Source organism: Sciurus carolinensis, chromosome 5 (genome assembly GCF_902686445.1).
Source record: "Sciurus carolinensis chromosome 5, mSciCar1.2, whole genome shotgun sequence".
Classification (NCBI taxonomy): domain Eukaryota; kingdom Metazoa; phylum Chordata; class Mammalia; order Rodentia; family Sciuridae; genus Sciurus; species Sciurus carolinensis.
Window position 1 is genome coordinate 171452697 of NC_062217.1, and position 14684 is coordinate 171467380.

The window sequence follows — 14684 nt, forward strand, 5'->3', positions numbered from 1 at the left end:
CGTCATCACTACCATCACCACCATCACCATTGTCACCATTGTCAACATCGCCACCATCGTCATCACCATCACCACCATCACCACCACCATCACCATCACCATCACCATCACCATTGTCACCATCGTCAACATTGGCACCATTACCATCACCACCATCACCATCGTCACCATCGTCAACATCATCATCACCACTACCACCATCATCATCACCATCACCACCATCACCATCGTCACCATCGCCACCATCACCACCATCACCACCACCATTTTCACCATCACTGTCATCATCAACATCACCATCATCGTCATTATCACCCACCTCATCATCACCATCATCATCACCATTGTCACCACCATCACCATCATCATCACCACCATTGCCACTATCACCATCATCATCACCACCATCACCACTATCACCATCATCATCACCACCATCACCATCATCATCACCAGCATCACCACCATCACCATCATCATCACCACCATCACCACCACCACCATCATCACCATCATCACTGTTATCATCACCATCACCACCATCACCGTCATCAACATCATCATCACTACCACCACCATCACCATTGTCATCACCACCATCACCACCATCATCACCATGATCACCACCATCATATCATCACCACAAAGACACAGTCAAGCCCTCTCTGAGAAAACGATCACCACCACCCGTGGCATTTGTGGTGTCCTGATGTTGTGTCAGCAGCAGTGGCAACAGCATCGACTCTGGTCATTGCCGTCAGCATAGTGAGCAGTGCTGGTGCAGGTGGAAGCCTTCCTCCCTCCCTGTGGACCCAGGAGTCACAGTTCTTTCTAGTCATCACTGGATGACTGTATTTAAGGTGCTCAGGAGATTGAGCAGAGGTGATGACGGTGCCCTTCCAAACCCCTTGCACATACGCTGAGGCGGAGACTCGTGGTCTAGTTCTTTGTTTTGGGAAAAGGAGGTGCTTTATCACTCTGGGCTGCTGCCCGCTCCTTAGGAGGCACGCAGGGAAGGCACCGTGCTTGGCTGGTCTCTGCACCTTCCCCACTTCACTTGTCACAGGTACGTGGCAGGGTTGGGCTTCTGCACTGGACTCTGCTGTCCAGGGCTGAGATGTCCTCCAGGATGTACGTTTATGGCAGATAGCGTCCATCTGAAGCTGAGCTGGTAAGAAAGGTAACTGGGTTCGAGGAAGAGGAATCGGCTGCACTCACGTCCACCACCCAGAGGCAGGGGCCTGTGGGAAGGACCTGCCCCCTAGCCTCTAGAGGCTGCTGCTTCCTTGACTGCTTTCCTCCTTCCTGTGACTCTTGGACCTCATCTCTCTGGATTCCGTCTCTCCTGCCTCCTGCTCATGAGGACCTTTGTGATTTCATTGGGCCCACTGGGTGACCCAGGCTGAGCATTCCCATCTCAAGATCCTGAAATCATCACACCTGCAGTGTCCCCTTGTCCATGTCAGGGACAGCCTTACAGCTTCTGGGAATTCCCATAGGGACATCTGTAGAGGACATTATTCTGTCTGCCACCCTCTCGACAGTGACTCTTACATTGCAGTCTTTTGGTTCACCCTCATATCTGATCCTTGAGTCGTTAACTTGAACACAGGGCCAGGGCTGCTCCGCCAGTGCTGCGGCTGACCCTGCGTTGATCTGGGGCTCTTTTCCTTCACTTGTGAAACCATGGATCATGAGGTTCATTTCATAGTTGAACTTGTGGTTTCTGAATCTGTGTGTGGGATCCTCACTGCCCGCTTCTGCTTGGGGCTGGGGCGGGCATTTGAATGTGAACTGCTGAGGAGGGTGGCCTGTGCGGGTCTCCCAGAGGCCCACGTCCAAGGCGTTCACGCCGGACCTGCCCCTTTTATTTTATTATCGTTCGCATCTGCTCTCCCCCGATCTGTAGCAGGACAGGCAAGCTGGTGGGCCTGCTGTGGGAGCCATGCTAAGCGCGTCAGGGCTCCTGTGGACTAAGAATGTGGTCGTGCTGGACCGGGGAAGTTCAGCGTGAGCTTTGGGCTTCTTTACCTGGTATGGTTATTTCCTGTTAAAGAGTCACTATAAAATGCTAAATAAACTTAATAACTACTGATAACCATCTTTGTCAGTTGAGGACACTTAACGTTTTATAAATTTGGGGGAATATAGGAAAATACCAGAGAAAATGGATTTTTATATATGTATGATTTGGGGAGATTTTCGAATTTCTGTGATGGTGTGAAAGTGTCCTTGCCTTGGCTTTTCCAAAAGGGCTCAAGCTACACAGTCCTTACAGCAGAAGAAGCAAACCAACTATGACGGCAGGAACCGTCGCATTAATGAAGTAGCCTCGTGCCCCATTGTGACCTTTAAGGTGCAAAAGGCACCCACAATCTTGGGGGGGTCGTGGTCCTTATTTTGCAGACTGAAAAGCTGGAGATGGAGCGGGTGGGTCATGTGCAGGCGGCCACGCAGGCGCCGGGGAGAGGGTCTCCTGCTCGACCTGTCTGTCTCTAGAGGCGGAATGTGGGGCGCGTGGAGGCCGCTGAGCAGGGCCTGTCCTCAGAGGTGGCGCGGGCCGGTGAACGGGGTGTGGCTTTCGTGTTAGTTGGGGGCATCTCAACCCAGGCCGAGTTGAGACGGGTGCCTGCAGAAGGAGCTCAGGGGGGTGAAGGGTGCACCAGGGCTGCTCAGGGTGCAGAACCGAAAGAGCAAGGCCAACATGGGCCTGGCATTCTGGACAGCACGGCGGGAGCCGGGGCGAGGGAGGGCCGCCCTGGTGCGCAGGTGTGGCTGGTGGGCCGGGGAGGACGGGTGTTAGGAGGCTTTGCTTGGAGTGTGGGGCTTGGGGGGATCTAGGGGTGCACCTCCTGGCCGGCATTGGGAGGATGGGGGACATGCTCTCCACTAGTGCTGCGTCTTTTCAGGTGCCGTTTTTGTGTGTGCACACATGCGTGCACAGACACACGCACACACACACACACACACACACACATGCGCGCGCATGCACGTACACACACGCCTGTGCTTTTTAACTGAGGTGGGCTAGCCGAGTACCTTTGGGGCCTAGAACCCTCTGTAACTGCTCAGAGGTGACCTGCTGCTTTTTCCCCAGAACCGCTGAGGACAGGAGGGGTTGAACTCAACTGCTTGATTGCTTAGTGACTTAGCCAAGAGCAGGGCGACCCTTTGGCAAACAGGACCAGCTAGCTGTAGGTCAGGACAAACGTTGGGGTTTCAGACGTTCTTGGGTATCACCGTCACTTTCAAGGACTTCTTCTATTTGACGTGTTGTGGCGCAGGGCCTGGTGCACAGGCGGGTGCTCAAGCCCTCAGTGAGTCCTTCTTCATGTGGGTCGCATTTTTGTCTTTTGTGGTTGTGACGTTGCTATTGGCTTAGTATCAGTATTGGTTATATGGTGATTTTATCAGTTTGGTTTACAAAGGGTATTTAGTCTAGGTGCAAGTGAGTCATAGGAAATTTTTTAAAAGATTATTAATGGAAAAAAAAAAAAGACTGCATATGAAGTCACAAAGTGCTGTTCAAAGTGACCTCAATTCTCTTATTTTAAACATTCACTGACGTGGAATATTATTCGGGCATAAAAAGGAATGAAGTCCTGATACAAGATACAACCTGGGGCATCCTTGAGAACATCACACCAAGTGACAGCAGTCAGACTTAAAGGGCAGATGCTGATTCCACTTGAGAGCTGTCAGATTCATAGGGATCCAAAGTGGATTAGAGGTCGCCAGGCTGGGGAGGGAGGTGGGGACTTCCACTGAATGGACACGGAGTGTCTGGAGGGATGGAAGCATTTTGGAAACAGGTAGGGGTGATGGTTGTACAACATTGTGAGCAGATCTAATGTCACTGGATCCTACACTTAGCAATGGTTCAAGAGGCAAATTTTGCATCATATACACTTCGCCCCATTAAAAAAAATATATCCCAGTTGTGTGGTATTGTAGGAGTTAGGAATGTCTGGACACCATGGCTTTGGCTTTTGTGTCCGGAGGAAGGGGCCACTTTTGTGGGTGTCAGAGAGAATGAGGTGAAGATGGTGATTCAGTCTGACGAGCAAATAGCATTAAAAGCAAGCGCAAAAATCCTGGTGCAGTCGACCTCTCCCTCCATTAATGTGTCTCCCTCTTTTCTCAACAGCGTTTTATAACTACGACGCCAGAGGAGCAGATGAGCTTTCTCTGCAAATCGGAGACACGGTGCACATCTTGGAAACGTATGAAGGTGTGTTAATTTGGTGTCTTTGCTCCTGTTGTTTTGGCAGTTGGAATACTTTTTCAGAGTCCCTGTGGCCCAAAACGTGTGTCACCATGTTTTGTTTTTGTGATCGTTTTCTTACAGGTGGCTGCTGTTTGGGCTGAAGGTATCGGGGTAGCTCTCCTTTATTTAATAAGACTTGAAGATCAACCTAAAACTAAAAATTCCTATTTTTAACATCTATAAAACCCTCGTTGGCTCCTTATTTTGCAAGTGGATGTAAATCTTAACTGTTAATAACCGACCACTTGATTAAAAAATAGCTTTCAGATATTTCAGATTTTTGGTCTGTCGCTTTGATGTGTTTGGTGTGGATCGTGGGGTTTTTAGTGCTGTCACTTTGTTTTGTTAACGGCATGTCTCAGAGGAGTCGCAGTTGCCATTGCTCATTTCCTTTCTTTTTCTTTTTATCTGTGACCCCATTTTCTTAGGGGTGAGCAGATTGTCACAGCTATGTGGGATGCAGTCCAATGAAGCAGTTGTTATAGTTATTCAATAAAGGCACTATTGGTCATGATGGCTTTCCAGTGTCCTTGTTATTTTTCAGGCAGTTGGTTTTCATATTTAGTGTTTTGCAAATTATTTGAGCAGGCCATCTTTTTTTCTATGCAGTGCTTATCATTGCATGGAGGGGAAGAGATGATGGGCTTGCCTTTTTATTTATTTTCTGCAGTGCTGGGCATGGAACCCGGGGCTTCACACACATAGGCAAACACTCTACCACTGAGCCACACCCCCAGCCCTGGCTTGATTTTTTTAGCCACTGCTCCAATCTGGATGTTAAGATTGTGTTTTCCTGTTGTTGGGTTCATTTTCTGCTTGAAGGGGTGATTCCCATACAGCATGCGAATAAAAAGAACTGATTAAGATGGATCATTTAAATAACCAAATTGCTTTTAGACCAGCTTTAGCTAAACCCTTCCAAATGGGAGAGGGAATCGCAGACATCCCATAGCAATCAACAAATTGAACATCCAGCTCCGTCTTCACAATCCACTTTGCACAAGGATGAGCTGTGCTCAGCTCCTGTGTACCAGGTGAGCAGCGCCTGGCTCAGGTGTCCTTGGGGACCTCTGAGAAGCACAGATGCATTAAAATATGCATGTCTCTGACTTTCGCTCTTTTCCCCTTCTGATGCATGCTAACTTAAAACTTACTCTGTTTGCACGTCTCACCCTAAAAAGTCCTATCTCAATTCTTTTTTTTTTTGTTTTGCTTCAGCGGCGTTTGCCTGGAAACAGTTGTAGCTCTGCAAAGCAGAGCTGTTCCTCAAGTGAATCAGTAGTTGTGAAGGGCACCGGCTGCTTGTGTCCAATGTAGACAGCTGACAGTTGGATTTCCTTATCTATTCTCGGTACATATTGCCTGTGGCTTAGAGGAAACAGAGAAATTAAGTAGAGGTTAAGGATCAACCCTTTCATCTCAGACACTTTTCCGATCTGAAGGAAAATGCTCTGGTATCTTCTTTATTTTTGCCGCTGGTCAGTTGAACTTGAAATCCTGGGTAATAAACACTGGGTGGTGACATCATTCCTGAATAGTTAACGATTTCCCCCGGAGCCCCGGATGTGGGGACTACAGTCTTGTTCCTTGCTTGGGAAGAAGAATGCACTCTTTAATCAGGGCCCTCCTTAGATGTCAGCCGTCCCCTGTGATGCACTTCCAAATAATCTGAGAGTGGCCCTGGACTGTTTGTCCGACACCTTGAGGGGTCTTCACTGAGCCTTCTTTTCAGGCTGGACTAGCCCTCAAATTAAAACATTTCATCTTTGTAAAGACTCCAACATGAAGTGAATCTCCCTTCCTTGACAGCTGACGTTTAGGTTTTAACCAGTCTGATCAGAGAGATCCATTTAGGGAATTAGTTCCAAATTTGGGACCCTTGGGGACATTGTCCAGGGAACTGGACTGATCACCTCTGTTGTTTACCTCGCCTGCTCTTGACGTTGCTTCATGGTCGTCTGAGAGCTTGTTCTCCCCGTCCCCATTTCTACTCCAAGAAAAATTTTCTGCCTTCCACCTCAACTTCTCTTTTCTCTGCGATCCTTTCAGGGAGTGGCCAGGCTTGCTCCAGGGACCTTTCAGGGAGTGGCCAGGCTTGCTCCAGGGACCTTTCAGGGAGTGGCCAGGCTTGCTCCAGGGACGTAATTTCAGATGGTCACCCCCACAGGGGCTTGCTTTCCACGGTCACTCTTTACTAAATAAGGTTCAGAGAGCACATTCACCTTCACGTGGTGGTTAATTGTTCTAGGCCTGGCCTAGAGCAAAGACAGACACCTGCCAGGCCCTTGTGGGGTGGGAAGAGCTTTGGGGGCCCTTGGCTGCAGGCTCCTGCCCTCAGGCAGCGCCCAGGGACAACCTGATGGGAGAAGCCAGGATGAGCCCCAGGTGTTCAAGTGACTCTGGTATGACCCTGACTGCTCATTTTCACGAGGTGCCCAGGGACTGAATGCCTTACTGGGGGAAGCTGCACTTAAAGATTAGGAAATTGTCCTTTTGGTTCAGCCACAACATTAAATTTTTAAAAGTATTAATGACTGTTATATTTTATTCCAAAATTACCTGCTCTTTTCCTGTGCTGAACTGTGGCCTCCCTGAGTTCAGGCACTGAGTCTTGCACTGGTTTGCCCGTCTCTTGGGCGGGCCTCTCATTGACCAGTTGCTTGCCTCCGTGGAGGCTGCAAGCCCTGTGACTCCTGCCGGCCGAGAGAGTCGCCCACCCCAGCCTCCTCCCGCTTTGCGAGCAGCTGGTCACAGTTTTGCATCCCCTCGTTCTCCAGGCGACATTCTCTCCCTTTCCGACTGAACACTGTCTTGCAGCCTGGTCTGTGGTTTGGCCCCTGCCTGTCTGAGGGTCCTTCTGGGTGTGAGCTCAAGGTGGGGGAGAGGAGGGGTCCCTCTGTTGCTGTGTTTGTGTACCTAGGAAACTTCTGGCACACAGTTCAGTTAGATGAAGGAATAATGCTTGCAAAAACCTGGGGAAGAGAACTGTAGGTGTGCACTTTGCATAGAAAGCCCATTTAAAAGAAAAGTAGCATCTGTTGACGTTCAGCAAAGCAAGGTCCCTCCTTGTCCCCACAGTTTGCTCCCCCAAGAGACAGTCCTGCTGTTTGAAGTGGACTCTTGTTTACGCGTGTTCTCGCCCGTTGGGGTATGTGTTTGAGGTGGTGAACGGGGCTTCAGCTCTCCTCCTGCCTCTAGAAGGGACTCCGCTCCTCCCTCTGCAGCTCCAGCTGCTTCGCTGTCGGCCTCGTGTTTGCAAACGCCCTCCCAGTCCCGGGGCTCAGATTGTCACACTGCCCGCACCCTGGGTCCTGAGCCTCGAACGTACCCTGTCGGTCCCACTGTGCCTGGGCATGCTGATGTCTTTGGGCTTGTTCTCTGGAGGTGGTTGCTGGCCTCTGGCCGTGGGGACTGTCCCTTTGGGTGCACCGGGCCTACTGCTCCCTCGCTGGCAGCTGTGGTCCACACTCCCTGCTGCGTTCCTGTTCTTACCCCTCTTGGTAACTGTGTAGCAGTACGTTGTTTTTATTTCTTTTCTTTTTAAAAAAAATTTTATATTTTTAATTTTTTTGGCACTTAGGGATTGAACCCAGGGGCGCTCAACCACTGAGACACATCTCCAACCCTTTTTATTTTTTATTTTGATACAGGATCTTGCTAAGTAGCTTAGGGCCTCCGTAAGTTGCTGAGACTGGCCTTGAACTTGTGTTCCTTCTGCCTCAGCCTCCTGAGCTGCCCGGATTGTAGGCATGCACCATGGCACCCGGCTTAAGTTTTCCTTTCTTAGTGGGCTTGAGCCTCTCTCACCCATGTAAGTCTTTAGGTTTCTTCTTTTATACATCGTTTCTACAGTTTGCTCTTATTTTTATTTGGTTGCTGCTTTTGTCTCTCCTGTGTGAAATTTCCTTATCCTTATTAATCCTTCATCAGTTACAGAACACAGTGGACATGTTAGTGCTGAAATGCAGGAGGGACTTAAGAATAGGGTAAAGGACAGCCCTTTAAATCGAGCAGATATGGCTCTTGAACGGCTCATTAGGTTCACCGCCCCTCCTGCACTTGGCCATCTGTGGACACAGTCACAGGTAGTGCTGACTCAGGGCTGGCATATCTGAAACCTCTGGACCCGGCTGTGGCTATCAGGAGGTAACCTTCAGACTTGTGCCCGATGCCTGGACATTACTCTGCAGCTCCCCTGCTCAGTCTGGGGCTTCCTGTCTCTTCTTCATGTTCTGCTTATCTTGAAACCATCATGGCTGGGTCCGAACCTCCTTCCCCCACAGTTGTTAAAACTGCCTCTTTTTGAGACGGGCCATGTGCCCTTCCCAGTCTGAGCTTCCTCTCTTGTGACGTGTGCATGTCCTTGACATCTGGGTTTGACATGTTGATAATGTGTGCAACTCGGTGGGACTTGACCCCCTGCACATTTTCCAGTGTTCTCTGCCACTCTCCAAAGAGGTCCTTTGGCTCCGTGTGGTGGGGTTGGATTTATCTCTGGGTTTTGATTTTCTAAGGTTGCCTGGAGGGACTGCAGACCGTTTGGGTAAGAAAATGCCCACCTGACGTCAGGGTGTGGTGCAGTGGTCAGGAGACTGGTCACTGGCCGTGGGCCCCTGTCATTTGCAGGGACACACTGGTCACTCAGCCTGCTGGGAGGTGCCGGGTGGGGTCAGGTCTGTCTGCTGTTGGAGTGACTCCACTCAGTGTTTGATGTAAACAGTCCTGGCTGGTCCTTCCTCCCACTGTTTTCCCTTGTTTACTTTCTTTCCCCGCGTGGGGGGCAGGGAAATCCAGTCCAGGGAAACCCCCAGGGGGTAGGTGGGCCTCTGCTGGGCCCCTGCTTCCTGCTGCAGACTGCCTGGCCACAGAAGTGCTTTGTGAGATCATGGCTGCCCCAGGGCAAGGCTCCTTCCGAGGAGAGGGGGACATTGGTTCTCAATAGGTTTTCTGTGCAGGGCAGCTCTTGATGATCTGAGGCTGCTGGTGCCCTTGGACAGACCCTGATCCAAGGCAGGCAGGGGAGGGGGCCAGTGCATACACAAGGAGCCTACTCGGGACCCGTGATTGAAAGACAGCTTCCTCTGGGAACGGGCTTGCTGCCCCAGGAGGTGAAGGCACAGGCAGGGGGGTCAGCGCCAGAGGTGCCAGGCTGCCTGCCTGCCGGACCTGGGGCCTGGGCATTGCTGGATTCTGGGCTGAGCCCCACAGGGAGGCTCCACACCCTGAGGCTGCTGCGGCCTGTGGGTCCTCCTTTCACTAATGCTCAACTCTTGTTTGTTTAGGGTGGTACCGAGGCCACACCCTGAGGAGGAAGTCCAAGAAGGTAAGTCCTTTGCAGTAAAGCAGAGCGCAGCCTGGGAGGAGATCAGTTCCAGCCCCCTCGGTCGCCGTCTCCCTTTCTGACTTTAAAAAGTACATGGGTTTAAAATACATGAATGGTTTCCTTCTGAACGGTATGTGGATGGAGAAATGGCCGCTTCCTTTCCCAGGGGAGTTGCTGGGTGGGACGCGGTTGGCCTGTTGTCCTTAAGGTAGAAAGAACCCTTCTGGTCATGGTTGAGGTTTCAGGCCGTGCAGGCCAGGGAACGAGCTGAGAGAGAGACAGCGCTGCGGCGGCTCCCAGCCTCACTTTACCCTTGAGGAAGGAACAGCCTTGGAAGCCCAGGCTTTCTCCTTTCCCTCTTGCATTTGATGATTTTTATACCACTCAGGTTGAGTAACAAAAAACTGCTTTTCTAGGACAGTTTGCATGCAGGATTCTTGGAATATCTGAAACTCAAACATGTAATTAGACCTCTGATTGCTGTGGCGGGCACTCCCGTCCACGATCCACGTGGCTTTGACATTCTTAGCTTTGCAAAGCCTAATTATGGCTCTTGGGTTTTACCCTCTGATGCTATGATCTTGAAGCTCTGTCCCTTCTAAGCTATAGGTAGGCCGCCCATGCTGGCCTGTATGTCTTAAGGTCTAGTTATGTTTGACAGATGGTTCCTGTTACTCCTTGAAGTTTGCCTCCCTCGTCTCCACGTTGGGCTGGGCTTTCTTTCCACTGTGATCCGAGGCTCTAACCAGGCTTCGCAAGTTCTGCTGTGTCTTCCTGGAGGCCTGAGCCAGCTGTGCTGACCACGTCTGAGCTCTGTGGGGACCACGAAGCTGCTCGTCCACAGTCACTTGGAGGGGTGCAGGTGGTCCCCAGGGCAGCCTTCTTCTGGCACCAGGTTCTAATCGGAGTGCGTAGGAGTCGTGCTCAGCTGAACCTGCAAACTGGGAGGACCTCCCCACTCGGCCCTGCTGGGTGCAGACGGGCTGTGCATCTCTGCATCTGGTGTCCTGCCACCTCAGAGTTTGGAACAGACAGATTTCAACCAGGCAGGTGGAAGAGTCTCCAAGGAAAGTTCTCTTTTCTTGTCAGTTTCTCTTCTTTTTCGATGGAGGGTGTGTTCTTGCAGAGGGGACCCCGAGTTTCTTCAGGAGTGCCATGGTTGAAGACGGTCGTAAGGAAGACACTAGGATTGGGGATCTACCCACCTCCCCTGCTTTTCTCCCATAAGGCCGATGCTGCGGCCTCCTGTGCTGCCAAGGGCTCTTCCCTTTCCTTGGCACTTGGCTTTTGGTATCACCTCCCCAGTTTGGTATTTCTCCTGTTCTCCTGGTGCCTCCTGAAGCAGAGTATTCCTACCCTGCACCAGGGTGCCCCAGGTGCCTAGGCCAGACACAGTGGAGCTGGGGCCGGGCATGGTTACTTTTTCATCTAAAATCCTCAATGGCAGAGGAGGACAAGGAAGCCTTGCAGAGCTTGTAGTTTTGCCTTGTTCCGAGTGGGGTCGGGACGTGACGCTTAGAAGTCTTGACTCTCCGTGTTCTGCAGGCATCCTCTGCAGAGCGTGGACAGGTGCGAGGCTGGTCTGGGCCAGTCCCAGCTGCCCTGGACAGAGTTGCTCATTCCAGCCTCCAGGTGTGCCCAGGCTCATCTGGCTGTTTCCCTTCCTGTCTTCATGATTCTGCGTGGGTTTGCCGAGGTCCAGGGGATCTCTGCCTGGGCATCTGGCAGTACTGGAGGTGGCTTCTTTGCTTTCTTACCCCCATTTGGGCACGTTGGCATCTTGGAAAGATGTGCCATGTGCACCTGTGGACCATCCTGGAACTTAGAGCTGTCTGGATACTTGGGACCTGGCTGGCTCAAGCTGTGTTGGGTCTCTTGGTCCTCCTTGATGCTCAGCCTTTGACTTCCTGCCTGACTCCTTTGCTCTTGTGATCACAGTTCCTTGTATTCAGTCCAGCCACTTGCCTTCCTAGGCAGAGGAGTGGGGAACCATGTGCCCGTTAGCCCCATTCAGAGAGGCCTGTTAGCCCTCTCTGTGCCCCATGCCCTTCTGATCAAAATTGCCCAGTCTGGATCTCGTGTAGATTCTTTGGGGGCAAATACAAGGAGGACCCAGTGGGAAGCCTCTGTTCCTGCCACAGGGCACTGACTGGGTTTCTGCTGTGAGCTCCAGATCTCATGCAGGAAGCACTTGCTGGCTTGTGCTGCCCGAGCCCTGTGGCCCTCCAGCAAGGGTCAGGAAGCAGGACCACAGCTCTTGCTAAAACTCCTCCTGGCTCTTCACAGACTGTCTGATCCCAAGTGCCTGTTAAGAAACTGCCTCCCTCGGGCACGGTCCTGTCCGGTTGTGTGTGCGTGGCACTTTGGAGATGCAGGGTGCTATGTGACATGAACTAGTGTGCTCCCCCAGCTGCTGTGCAGGTGGGGCAAAGCTCATTTCACCTCCCTTTATTTTACCAATGGTTCCTCTGTTTGGAGATTTTTGAGAAAGTTCCCATGGGTGTAGGACAGGGGTCAGTATATAAGTGGGAAGCCATGATATGAACCACCTTCTGAGGATGATCTTATTTTGAAAGAGAATCTTCCTAAACCATCATCCCTAGTTGGCCTTTGATTTGCCTGTGTCAGGATCAGCAGTGGAAAAGGTGGCGACTCACGGAGGAAATGAGAAGTTTCTTGTGTCGGGGGAATTTTTCCTTTGCAAACACATTTTCTCTGTTTTCTTCTAAGACATCTGCAGACTCTTTGAAATACAAGCTGATTGAGTTGCTGTTGTTTACACTTGTGTTCCCTCTGATGTGCTGTGTGTAAGGCTCAGCGTAAGACTTGCAAAGTTAATAGCGATCCAGCTACCTGAACCGCCATCTTCTTGAGGGCTGTGGTTTGATTTGCATTCAGTGTTCATATTGGTAATAACTTTTTTTTTTTTCCTCCAAGGGTATATTTCCTGCTTCATATATTCATCTTAAAGAAGCAATAGTTGAAGGAAAAGGGTGAGTTTCTTCTTGATGTTTAAATGAAGAATTGCAGTGATCACACGTGGCTGCTGAATGTTGGGCTGGGTGGCACTGGGGGCATGATCTTACGACCACAGGCATGATCGACTTCAGTGGTTCAGGAGTTGAGGGTCCTAAAGGGAGTTCATGATTCAGAATGGTGTGCCGTGTTGCTTTGAGCCTTGAGGTCACCAGCACAAATGCAGTCATTCTCCTTGAACTGGTGCTCTGCTTCCCTGTGAGCTACCCCACTTGGCAAAGACTCCACAGCCCTGCCCCCTACCCCTCAGTTCTGAGTCCATTTTTTTCTGGAAGGATTAGCATGCTGTAATACAAATGGAGTTTAGGGGTTAGCAGCAGTTGTTAAATTGGGACATGTATGAATTTGCGTTTCATCTCATTGTGATGTGTGTTTCCTGGAGGTCGTCAAACTGATGCATATGATCATTAGAGGAACATTTATGGAGCAGGAGCCCATTCGGCAGGAATGGCAAATGAATAGCCAGGTGTGAATTTGGAAGAAGGAACATTAAAATGTTTTCTTTTTTGGTCTCTGCTACATCTTCACACTCAGTTAAATATGTAAATTATAAAATTACTAATCATATGATTACTGCATAATGACATCTCTTTGGCTGATTACAAAATTGCCTTTCCAAGCACTGTACTTTTAACATATGAAAGGGCTGTTCGGGTTCTCTAGTTCCATGATGCATAATTAAAATGAAGAAAATAATTTAGAGGCATGAATGGTGATGACCTGCAATAGGGAGTTTTTTTTTTTTTCTTTTTTTAAAGAGAGATAAAATGTTTTGTATGCAAAGTTCTAAGGGGAAGGAAAAGAAAGTTCCAAAATTGTTATTCTGTTACAGAAATAACTGAATAATGTGGGCATTTAATGTATTTTATACCTGTGTTGAATCCTTGTCGACTTGATAGATCAATCTTTTTTCAAAGCATTCTGATGCATGTGGAGGAATACATGTGGGATGTAATTATGAGTCACTCTAATACAGTGATCAGTCATTGCCTTGATTCTCACTGAGGGGGCCCTGTCCTCCCAGGCTGGCAGGCAGGCAGGCAGGCAGGGAGGGACACGGCGGTTCCTGTTCCCCGGTCTTCTGCTCTCAGGTGCTCTAGTGGGGTCAGCAGATGGACCGGAGAGGTGAGTGGAGTGCCAGAGCGTTGTCCTGCTGATTCTCGGCTTCTGGACACTCCGTGTTCCTGGCCTGCTGGGATGCCCAGCTGCTCCCTCCTACCGAGGGCCTTGTGCCCTTGGGCTTGATGGGATGGCACCTCCTTTCCTCCTGAAGCTGCAGACATCCACCCTCTCTTCTACACTCCCTCCTCTTTCCTGTGCGGGCCACTATTGCCCCACCAGTGCCCACCGCTGCCCACTGCTGTCCCCTGTGCTCTGCAAGTTCGAGCTGCGGTCCCTCCTGCAGGTTCTTCTCTGAGGTTCTCCATGTTGTGTTTGGTTTCTGGCTCAGTCCCCTCTGGCTCTGCCTCTACGTGAGCGCTCTTGCTTGGTCTCTCTCTTCTCTCGGACACTGGCCTTCTTTTGCTTTTGGACATCCCAAATGACTGACACATGCCTGCTGCCACTAATTCTGTATTTGTTTCCCCCCATACAAAAGTGCTTCTCACTGTCCTCTCCCTTTGTACTGACGTGTGACCTGTGCACCCTCATTTCCAGGCCTGGAGTCACCTCCAGCGTTGGACACCATGGCCACCACTCCATGTAATGCCCCGTGTGGTGCTGATGCCCGCCTGGCCACTTTCTTTGCTGCCCTGACCTTCTCCCAGCCTTTCTTCCCTGCCCACGGCTGTCCAGTGCTGTCCTTGGCCTTCTGTGACTTTTCTGTTGATCCTTGCTTGCAACATGGCCTCTTGCCCTCACACTTGGTTCGCCTGGCTCAGGTTGGGACCTCCCTGCCTGTCCTTTCTCTTGACATCTGGCTTATTATGCAAGAACAAGTAACCGAGAAATTTTAAAAATTAAAATTTTTATTTTTATTTAAATAAATAAAATTTTTATTTTAAAAATTAAAAAAAACTTTAATTGACAAAAATTGCACATATTTATGGTGTACAACAT

The 14684-nt window shown here is 50.2% G+C and overlaps 1 protein-coding gene across 2 annotated transcripts in view; it reads left to right on the forward strand.

Moving 5' to 3' along the window:
- Dock1 (dedicator of cytokinesis 1) overlaps positions 1 to 14684 on the forward strand; it is a 455412-nt gene that overhangs the window by 42322 nt on the left and 398406 nt on the right. For both annotated transcript variants that reach the window (XM_047551998.1, XM_047551999.1), the window contains exons 2-4: positions 4148 to 4231; positions 9550 to 9590; positions 12528 to 12583. In XM_047551998.1, coding sequence (XP_047407954.1) covers positions 4148 to 4231; positions 9550 to 9590; positions 12528 to 12583 — 181 coding nt within the window. The remainder of the gene's footprint in view (positions 1 to 4147; positions 4232 to 9549; positions 9591 to 12527; positions 12584 to 14684) is intronic.